The sequence below is a fragment of the Eimeria maxima genome, genomic scaffold, assembly GCF_000499605.1.
Source record: "Eimeria maxima Weybridge genomic scaffold, Emw_scaff387, whole genome shotgun sequence".
Lineage (NCBI taxonomy): Eukaryota > Apicomplexa > Conoidasida > Eucoccidiorida > Eimeriidae > Eimeria > Eimeria maxima.
In genome coordinates this window covers 7,501-17,500 of record NW_013566471.1, presented here as the reverse complement: position 1 = coordinate 17,500, position 10,000 = coordinate 7,501, and the positions used below count along the sequence as shown (strand labels likewise).

Sequence of the window (10,000 nt, the reverse complement as noted above, 5' to 3'; positions counted from 1 at the left end):
ATAGTTGAGGGAGGGCCTCAAAGACACGCTGCACGAAATCAACCGCCATCCTCCTCTGCTGCTGCTGCTGCTGCTGCTGCTGTTGCTGCTGCTGTTGCTGCTGCTGCTGCAACAGCACAGGCCAAGAGGCAGCAGCAATACGACTGCTTATTGATGGCTTTGATGTGCTGCAGCAAAGCTGCAGCTGAGCAGGGCAGCAGCAATTGCTGCTGCTGCTGCTGAGTTGCTGCTGTTGCTGATGTGTGCTTGGATGGTTGCTGCTGCTGCTGCTGCTGCTGTCGCTGCTGCTGCTGCTGCAGCCCCACAAGCCGCTGCTCCAATTGAGTTTCTTCATAGCAGCGCAGCAGAAGGCAAGAAGAAGAGTTTGCTGCTCCTCAGTAAGGAGATCATCATCTATTTGCTGCTGCTGCTGCTGTTGCTGCTGCTGCTGCAGCAGCTGCAGCAGCAAATCAACTCTTCTAACAGACGGCAGCAAATCCCAAAAGCCAATCACAACATTTGCTGCTAGCGGATAGGCCAGGCAGGATTCGCTGCTGCTGCTGCTGCTGTTGCTGCTGTTGCTGCTGCTGCTGCTGTTCTTGCTGTTGCTGCTGCTGCTTAAGAAATCTGTCTTGGGTAGATACGCCACACAGAAATCCAACAATGCATGCAGCTCTGCTGTGCTGCTGCTGCTGCTGCTGCTGCTGCTGTTGCTGCTGCAGCACACATGATCGCAGCAGCCAACAAAGAAAGAGTTTAAGCTCGCGCTGCAGCAACAGCTGCAGAAGCACCAGCAGCAACAACAACAGCAGCAATAGCGGCAGCAGCAGCAACAGCAGCAGCACTTACGGGGCACAGCATCGAGCAGCAACAGCAGGAGGCAGCAGCAGCGAGCCAACAACTGCTGCTGCTGCTTCTATTACTGCTGTGTCTGCTGCAGTCCAGAAGACTTCTAGTAGCTGCCGTACTGCTGCGTCCTGCAGCAGCGGCAGCACCTGCTGCTGCTGCTGCTGCTCCTGCCGCTGTTGGTCGGTCTGCTGCTGCTCCTGCTGTGCTGCAGCAGCAGTTGCTGCAGCAAAAGGAAGGAGACAACGAAGAGCAGCAGCAGCAAGAACAGGATCTGCTGCTGCTGTCTGCAGCAGCACAAGAGGAAGGGCTATTTGTATGAATTCGTTGCAGTCCTCTGCTGCTGCTGCTGATATATGCTGCTGCTGATCTGCTGCTGCTGCTGCTGTTCCTGATGCTGCTGCTGTTGCTGCTGTGCCAAGGAGCGCATGCTGCTCTGCATAATCACACACTGCATGCGTTGCTAAATGAAAAAGCCCCAAAGCTGCCAGCATCTCGTCCCGGTTCTGCTGCTGCTGCTGCTGCTGTTCGTGCTGCTGCTGCTGCTGCTGCTGCTGCTGCAGGGCAGGCAGCAGCAGCAAAAAGGTCTCCTTCCTCAAGACCAACGAGGGAGCAGCAAAAGGCAATCCAGCAACCTGCAGCAACAGAAGCAGCAACAGAAGCAGCAACAACTAGAGCAGCAGCAGCAGCAGCAACTGGAGCAGCAGGACTAGCAGCAGCAACTATGACCGCTGCACCAGCAGCAGCACCTAGAGCAGCAGCAGCAGCAGCAGCAGCAGCACTAACCAGAGCCTTGAGAGCTTCTGCCCTAACATTAGGACAAACATCATCAGCTCTTTGCTGCAGCAGCAGCAGCTGCTGCTGCAGCAGCTGCTGCAGCGCGGTCTCCTCTGCTTCTAGCTGCTGCAGCCGGTGCTGCACTGCAGCACCAACTATAGCTGTTGATTCTTCTTCGTGCTGCTGCTGCTGCTGCTGCTTGCGCTGTCTCCTTTGCTGCAGCTGCTGCTGCAGCATCTGCTGCTGCTGCTGCACACGGAAACGACGAGCCTCCCTCAGCAGATTTGCTGCTGCTGCTGCTGCACCGCTCAACATGCCCGACGCTGCAGCAACAGCAGCAACAGCAGCAGAAAAGATAGCAGCATGATGCAAAGACAGCAGCACAAACAGCAGCAGCAACTACAGCAGCAACAGCAACAGCAGCAGCAGCAACAGCAGCAACAGCAGCAGCAGGTCACCTGCAATGGTAGCAGCAAGCCTAAGACGTCTAGCTGGGGAGCAACCGAGCAGCTGCAGCAGCTGCAGCAGCAAACCAAGAGAGTTTGCTGCTGGTGCTGCTGCTGTTACTGCTGCTGCTGCTGCTGCTGCTCCTGCTGCTGCTGCTGCTATTGGTGCTGCATGTATTGCTCCCTCCTCTGCAACAAAATGTAAGAACAAACGAATGCCGTTGCAGTTGGTAGGCCGGACAGAGTGCTGCTGCTGCTGCTGTTGCTGCTGCTGCTGCTGCTGTTGCTGTTGCTGCGGGCTCTTGCGGCGGTTCTTAGGGGCAGCAGACAGCGACAGCAGCAAATCTGTCAGCAAGGCGATGTCTTGCTTCTGCTGCTGCTGTTGCTGCTGCTGTCTCTGTCGTTGCCGAGGGGGAAGGCTGCTGCTGCTGCCGTTGCTGCTGCTGCTGCTGCTGCTGCTGTTGCTGCTGCTGCGCAGGAGGCGCATGCAGAGGCTGCAGAGGGCTGTCTTTGTATCCGCAGACACAGCAGCAGGACCCAAACCAACCACCTGCACAAACAACAAACCCTAAACCCTAAACCCTAAACCCTAATCTCTAAACCCTAAACCCTAGACGGTACTGGAACAGGGGCAGCAGAAGCAGCAGCAGCAGCAGCGAATAAGAAGAAGAAGCAGCAGCAGCAGCAACTACCTTAGCAAGAAGATGCAGCAGCTGCGCAGCAAGAAGTGTAAGAGATTCGCCAGCTTGCTGCACCGCATCATCGTCATCTGCTGCTGCTGCTGTTGCTGCTGCTGTTGCTGCTGCTGCTGTTGCTGCTGCTGCCTGCAGGCGTCTAGTGAATTCTCTTGCTGCTGCTGCTGGGTCTCTAAGGATTGCCTGCAGAGATAATTCATTTTCTGCTGGCAGCAGCAGCAGATGCTGCTGCTGCCGCTGCTGCTGCTGCTCGCCCCCGTGCTGTACAATATCCAGCTGCAGCACCTGCTGTTGCTGCTGCTGCTGCTGCCGCGGTTTCAGCTTGCTGCTGCTGCTGCTGCTGCGTGCTGCAGCAGCAGCAGTAGCCTTCCTCTTCCTCCGCAGCAAAGACACAACAGAAATATTCTTGCATGCGTTTTCTTCAAATTCATCATCGCTGCTGTTATCAAAGCTGCTGCTGCTGCTGCTGCTGCTGCTGCTGTATTCTTCTTCTTCTTCTTCTTCTGTACCAGACTCTGCTGCTGCTGCTGCTGCTGCTGGTGGGGATGGTGTTGCTGCTGCTGCTGCTGCTGCTGGTTTGCTGCTGCCTGCTGGGGTTCTTGCTACTATCCGCCGCTTGCGCAGCGCTGATGGTCTTAAGAAACCATCCTTATCTCTCTCATTTTGCTGCTGCTGCTGCTGCTGCTTCTGCTGCTGCTGCTGCTGCAGGGAGCTGTTGATCAGCGCCAGGGTACGACGACCTGCAGACGCTGCCATTTGATGCTGCTGCTGCTCACCTGCTGCTGCTGCTGCTGTTGTTGCTGCTGCTGCTCCTGCACTGTTCGCTGCAGCAGAAGTTCACTACAGAGGTGCAGCAGCAGCAACAACAGCAACAACAGCAGCAGCCGCAGCAGTGCGTGCTGCTGCTGAGGTTGCTGCCCCCGCCACTGGTGTTGCTGCTCCCTTCTTTGCCGCTGCTGCTGCTACTGCTGCCAATGTTGCTGTTGCTGCTGAGAGAGGAGAGTGCTGCTGTTTGTATGCCTGCTGCTGCTGCTGCTGCAGCAACGGAAGACGCAGGCTGGCAGGTTGCTGCTGATGTCAGTATACGGGTCCGATGACCCCTAAACCCTAAACCCTAAACCCTAAACCCTAAAAAACATATTTAATAGATGAGTAATAAAGAAAAAATGAATAAACAAACAAACACCAACAGCAAACCCTTTGGGGTTGGTTGTTGTGTCGGCGGTGGAGGGCCCCCAAACCCTAAACACTAAACCCTAAACCCTAAACACTAAACCCTAAACCCTTAGATAACTTGGTGGCTTAGATCGACCGAAATAACACATGTAATGTGTTACAGTCTTTATATTAGGGTTTTTCTTATTATTAGGGTTTAGGGTTTAGGGTTTAGGGTTTATTGATTAGGGTTTACAGCCGCTGCCGTAAGAGCCACAGCCGCAACAGAAGCGGTCGCTCCTGCTGCTGCTGCTTTGGCTGCTGCCGCTGCTGCTGCATGCAGCAGCAACAGCAGCAGCAACAAATTGTTTTTTAGAAAACTTTTTGTATTTTCTTTTAATATGCTGTAATTGTAAGACAGCAGTGTCTACCTTCTCGTTTAAGCGTCTAGGGTTTAGGGTGTAGGGTTTAGGGTTTAGGGTTTAAGGGATGTCAGACGACGGGTTCCCCCTCGAGGGGAGTCTACGCGAGTTAATAGAAACTCCTTCCTTGAAATGGATCTTCGTTGGTATGTCTGAGGGTTTAGGGTTTAGGGTTTAGGGTTTAGGGTTTAGGGTTTGCTCCCGGGGAGTTGTATCTGCATGGATGTACACTTACTCTGCTCGAGGATAAGGGTTTAGGGTTTGTTTTTTGGTGTTTAGGGTTTGTGATTTTTTGTCTGGGGTTTAAGTGTTACGGTTTAGGGTTTAGGTTTTAGGGTTTAGGGTTTAGGGTTTTGGTGCTGCAGGAGGAAAGGGCGGCGTCGGAAAGACGACCACCAGCTGCGCCATTGCAACAAAGCTCGCTGAAACGCGCGAATCTGTAGGGTTTAGGGTTTAGGGTTTAGGGTTTGGGGTTTAGGGTTTAGGGTTTAGGGTTTGAAGAGTTGGGGGTTTTGTATTTAGTTTGTTGCAAATCCAAGCTCTCCTTCGCTCCTGCTCTTTGAACTCTCCGTCTCCGCCTCCACCGCACTTAGGGTTTAGGGTTTAGGGTTTTAGGGTTTTATGGTTTAGGGTTTAGGGTTTAGGGTTTGTGGTGTCTGTACACCTCAGGTATTGCTACTATCTACCGATCCTGCACATAACCTAAGCGACGCATTAACACAAAAGTTTACGAGCACTCCTACTCTTGTCAATGGATACAAGAATCTTTATGCAATGGTAAACCCTAAACCCTAAACCCTAAACCCTAATTAGCCTTCATAAATTGTATCGAAAACCCTTCCCTGAAACCCTAAACCCTAAAACCGTAAAACCCTATTAAAAACCCTAAACCCTTCATCCCTGTCACCTATATATATACCCTAACCCTAAACCCTCTTAAACCCTTATGTAAACCCTCTTAAACCCTCCTCTAAACCCTAAACCCTTTTTTTTTCTTTTTTTTTAGGAAATAGATTCTCGTCCTCAAGAAGCAGCAGATTTTCAATTATTTAAGGGAAAAGAATCAAAAGATTTAATGCAATTTCTTCCTGAATTAATTAATGCTGTACCTGGTATAGATGAAGCTCTTTCTTTTGCTGAACTTATGCAGTAAGAATTAGGGTTTAGGGTTTAGGGTTTAGGGTTTATACCAGGTTTTATATAAGGGCTTATATATGAGGGTGTATATAAGGGTTTATATAAGGTTTCTTTGAGCATTTAGGGCGTATGAGTGGTCTGTGTTTTGAATTTAGGGTTTGTGAGGGTTTAGGGTTTAGGGTTTTGGGGTGTATATGCACCTCAGGTCTGTGCAAACAATGCGTTATTCAACAATAGTGTTTGATACAGCACCAACAGGACACACATTAAGATTATTAGGGTTTCCTAGGGTTTTGGAGAAGGGTTTGAAGAAAATAGGAGAATTAGCTGAGGGTTTAGGTGCTGCTCTTGATGTATTCACCTCTCTTGCATCTACACAACCTACAAACCCTCAAGAGGTAAGCCCTTTCCTACTGCTGTTGCTGCTGCTGCTGCTGTTGCTGCTGCTGCTGCTGTTGCTGCTGCTGCTGCTGTTTGCGTTCTGTTGCAAATTTTGCTGCATGCAGAATGTTGCACCATAATTTCCAAACCCTAAACCCTAAACCTAAACCCTAAACCCTAAACCCTAATTTGTTGTTTTTTGGTATTTTCAGCTCACAAATAAAATCCACCATCTGCGGGCAGTCACAACATCTGTACGCGAGGCCTTTCAGGATGCGGTAAGGGTTTAGGGTTTAGGGTTTAGGGTTTAGGGTTTATTGTACATTTTAGCTACTCATATTGTGTGTCTTCTTTTGTCTTATTACCTCCAATAAAAGGGTTTAGGGTTTATGATTTAACGATATCTTATTGCATACATACACAAACCACTATCCTTATTACCTCTGTATTCTTTTTTTAGGATTTAATTTTTTAGGGTTTAGGGTTTAGGGTTTAGGGTTTAGGGTTTAGGGTTTAGGGTTTGCGTTTTTTTTTCTCAGACCCATACAACTTTTGTATGCGTTTGTATCCCTGAATTTTTGTCTCTTTTTGAGACAGAAAGACTTGTACAAGAATTAGCTAAACAAGGAATAGATTGCAGCAATATTGTTGTTAATCAAGTTCTTATGCCTATAGGTTAGGGTTTAGGGTTTAGGGTTTAGGGTTTGGGGTTTAGGGTTTAGGGTTTGGGGTTTATGATTTGGTACAAGAATTAGCTAAACAAGAAATAGATTGCAGCAATATTGTTGTTAATCAAGTTCTTGTGCCTATAGGTTAGGGTTTAGGGTTTAGGGTTTAGGGTTTTTGTATGCTTTGGGGTTTAGCGTTGAGGGTTTAGGGTTTGGGATTGAGGGTTTAGGGTTTAGAGTTTAGGGTTTGTGTGCAGGGGATTGTGACGGGAAGGGTGCCCCCCTTGCTTCTCCTGCCTTAATGGAGACACTGCAGCAGCAGCAGCAGCCTCCGCTGTCTCCGCAGCAGCTGCTGCAGCCAGCAGCAGCAAGAGGAGACAAGGAGACACCAGAGGAAGAAGCAACGAGATTACGCAATCTTGTGCTGCAGCTGCAGCATCGGGTATAAATATACTTGTTGCTGCTGCTGCTGTTGCTGCTGTTGCTGCTGCTGTTGCTGCTGCTCATACTTGTGCTGCTGCTGTTTGTGCTGCTGTTGCTGCTCTTCATACTTTTTCTGTTGCTGCTGCTGTTCATGCACAAGCTGCTGCTGCTGCTCATAATATTGTTGCTGCTGTGCTGCTGCTGCTGCTGCTGCTGCAGCTGCTGCTTGTTGAGCAATCGTATGCTGCTAGACGTCGCATGCAATCGAAGTACTTGTTGCAAATAAAAGAGTTGTATACTTACGACTTCCATGTTGGTACGTCTAGGGTTTAGGGTCTAGGGTCTAGGGTTTAGGGTTTAGGGTTTACTGGTTTGGGGTTTAGAATCTATAGAGGGTTTAAGATTCCCTGGATTATGATTTTAGGGTTTAGGGTTTATAATTTTGGATTTGGAGTTTAGGGTTTAGGGTTTAGGGTTTATGATTTAGGGTTTAGGGTTTAGGGTTTAGGGTTTAGGGTTTAGGGTTTGTGAGCAGCCTGCGTGGGTCAACAATCGGATGAAATTCGCGGCGTAGAAAAACTCAAAGCGTTGGGAAATCTTCTTTGTAAAGAAACAGAAATTCCTATACTACTGTAGGGTTTAGGGTTTAGGGTTTAGGGTTTATGAGGGTTTAGGGTTTAGGGTTTGGAGGAGGGTGAATATTATATGATTAGAATGTTTATACCAATGGAGGCAGCAATTGCTGCTGATATAGCAGCATTTGCTGCATTTGCTGCAGTTGTAGCAGCAGCAGCAGCTGCTGCTGCTGCAACTATTATTCACTGCTGCTGCAGCTATTAACTGTTGCTTTATTTGCTGCTGCTGCAGTTGCTGCAGCAGCAACAACAGCCTATTTAATTCGGTTGTTTGGGATTTATAGAGGCTGCTAGTGTTTAGTAATTAGGGTTTAGGGTTTAGGGTTTAGGGTTTAGTACATAATTGTAGGTGTTTAATCGAATGCTGTACTTCTGCAGTACAACTGTACGAATTTAGTGTTTAGGGTTTAGGGTTTAGGGTTTAGAGGCGAGATCGAGTATACCTAGATACTAGGGTTTATAGGCGGGACCGATTCAATCGAGGGTTTAGGGTTTATGGCCAAGGTCGAGTATATTTAGGGTTTAGGGTTTAAAAGTACATTTTGGAATATAGATTTCAGGGTTTTCTCTAGGGGTTATAGTTAGGGTTTAGGGTTTAGGGTTTAGGGTTTAGCCCGACTCCTTGCTAGGGTTTGTGGGTCGGCAGCGCTTAGCCATGATAATATTAAAAGAGACATTTAAGCCTCTTATATAATGAAACTTTATTGTATAAAGATTAGGGTTTAGGGTTTACGGTTTAGGGTTTAGTATCTAGACTCTAGAGTTTAGGGTTTGGTGTTTAGGGTTTAGGGTTTAGGGTTTAGGGCTTCCGTGGTAGAAGACGATCTGTGCATAGCAACCGATTGTTGCTAAACCCCAAACCCTTAATCCTTTAATTCAAATTTATTTCCCCCTAAATACACATTTAAGTTTAGGGTTTAGGGTTTAGTGTTTAGGGTTTAGGGTTTAGGGTTTAGGGTTGTCGTCAGTACCGGCTGGTATTCAGATTTTTATATTTGTTTGTATAACAGATTTATTTTCTTAATTTTTTTCTTTTTTTCTTTTTTTTGTGGTGTATATACACCTGAAATAAAGAAACTTCCTGCTGCTCTTGCTGCTGCTGCTGCTTCTGCTGCTGCTGCTGTCCTTCGGGCTATGACAGCTTCGATGCTGCTGCTGCAGCAGCAGCTGCAGCAGCTGCAGCAAGGTGTTGTCTTTGGGGCCCTTAGGAGGGGTTGCATGCGACCTTGTTGCTGCAGGCTGTTACACCTACAAGCTACCAGATGCAGCAACAGCAGCAATAGGAGCAGCAGCAGCAGCAGCAGCAGCAGTAGCAGTAGCAGCAGCAGCAGCAGCAGCAACAGGGGTTCATGGGTGTTCTCTGTGACTCAGAGAAGATCACTTAGTATTGCTGCTGAGGCGGCTCTAGCGCCAGCAGCAGCAGCAGCAACGGCGGCAGCAGCAGCAACAGCAACAGCAGCAGCGCCACGACAACCGGCAGCAGCAGGAGCAGCTGGAGCAGCAGCAGCAGCAGCATCCGAGGATGCAGCAGCTGCAGCAGCAGCATCCACAGGGACAGTAGAAGTAGGACCAATAGACACAGTAGCAGCAGCAGCAGGAGATGCAGAGACATCAGCAGAAGCAGCAGCAGAAGCAGCAGCAGCAGAAGCAGCAGCAGCAGAAGCAGCAGCAGCAGGAGCAGCAGGAGCAGCAGTAGATTTAGATTTTGTATGGAAGACAGCAACACAGAGCAGCAGCAACTGGAAGACTCTGCATGCATGCAACAAGTTGCTGCTGCTGCGGCTGCAGCAGATACAGCATGACGTTACTGCTGCACTGCAGCAGCAGCAGCAACAACAACAACAGCAGCAGCAGCAGCAACAGGGGCAGCAACAGCAACAAGACACAGCTGCCTTGTCGATAGAGCACATTGAGGTAATTCAGCCGCTGCTGCTGCTTCTGCTGCTGCCTGTGCTGCTGCTGCTGCTGCTGCATGCCCAGCGGATCATCCTCATCTTGTTGTGCTGCTGCTGCTGCTGCTTATGTTGCTCTTGCTGCTGCTGCTGCTGCTGCGGTGTACGTGCATCTCAGGACTTGGCGTCTTCTTTTTATTTATCTGCTGCTCTCTCCCTCCCTGACCCCGCGCTGCATGCAGCACTGCATGCAGCAGCAACAGCAGTTGCTGCTGCCCTCAAGTCCCTTAGATTAGCAGCAACAGCAGCAGCAGCAACAGCAGCAGCATCAGCACGAGCAGATGCATGCGTTGGTGCACCACAGACAACAGGAACAAAAACAGCAGCAGCAGAAGCAGCAGCATCTCCTGTTGCTGCAGCATCTGTAGCAGCAGCATCTCCTGCTGCTGCTGCTGCAGCAGCAGCAGCATACGGGAAAATAGGAGCAAGATCCTTGGCGCTGCTGCTGCGGTGTATGTACACCTCACCTGGCAGCAGCGCAGCA

General features: G+C 49.4%; 2 protein-coding genes across 2 annotated transcripts in view; one reads left to right on the top strand and one right to left on the bottom strand.

Moving 5' to 3' along the window:
- EMWEY_00031150 (hypothetical protein, conserved) overlaps positions 1-3,499 on the bottom strand; it is a gene marked incomplete at both ends in the record, with an annotated part of 7,977 nt that extends 4,478 nt beyond the window's left edge. The window contains 5 exons of the mRNA XM_013481699.1: positions 1-695; positions 829-1,460; positions 1,612-1,925; positions 2,136-2,598; positions 2,741-3,499. The exon at positions 1-695 is cut by the window's left edge and continues 14 nt beyond it. Of these exons, the coding sequence (XP_013337153.1) occupies positions 1-695; positions 829-1,460; positions 1,612-1,925; positions 2,136-2,598; positions 2,741-3,499 (2,863 nt within the window). The remainder of the gene's footprint in view (positions 696-828; positions 1,461-1,611; positions 1,926-2,135; positions 2,599-2,740) is intronic.
- A 318-nt stretch (positions 3,500-3,817) lies between these two features.
- Positions 3,818-10,000, top strand: part of EMWEY_00031140 (arsenical pump-driving ATPase, putative) — a gene marked incomplete at both ends in the record, with an annotated part of 8,483 nt that continues 2,300 nt past the window's right edge. The window contains 15 exons of the mRNA XM_013481698.1: positions 3,818-3,831; positions 4,157-4,164; positions 4,386-4,466; positions 4,686-4,759; positions 4,990-5,097; positions 5,327-5,469; positions 5,663-5,855; positions 6,378-6,513; positions 6,588-6,650; positions 6,764-6,948; positions 7,149-7,245; positions 7,465-7,561; positions 8,533-8,541; positions 8,803-9,478; positions 9,635-10,000. The exon at positions 9,635-10,000 is cut by the window's right edge and continues 14 nt beyond it. Of these exons, the coding sequence (XP_013337152.1) occupies positions 3,818-3,831; positions 4,157-4,164; positions 4,386-4,466; positions 4,686-4,759; positions 4,990-5,097; positions 5,327-5,469; positions 5,663-5,855; positions 6,378-6,513; positions 6,588-6,650; positions 6,764-6,948; positions 7,149-7,245; positions 7,465-7,561; positions 8,533-8,541; positions 8,803-9,478; positions 9,635-10,000 (2,250 nt within the window). The remainder of the gene's footprint in view (positions 3,832-4,156; positions 4,165-4,385; positions 4,467-4,685; positions 4,760-4,989; positions 5,098-5,326; positions 5,470-5,662; positions 5,856-6,377; positions 6,514-6,587; positions 6,651-6,763; positions 6,949-7,148; positions 7,246-7,464; positions 7,562-8,532; positions 8,542-8,802; positions 9,479-9,634) is intronic.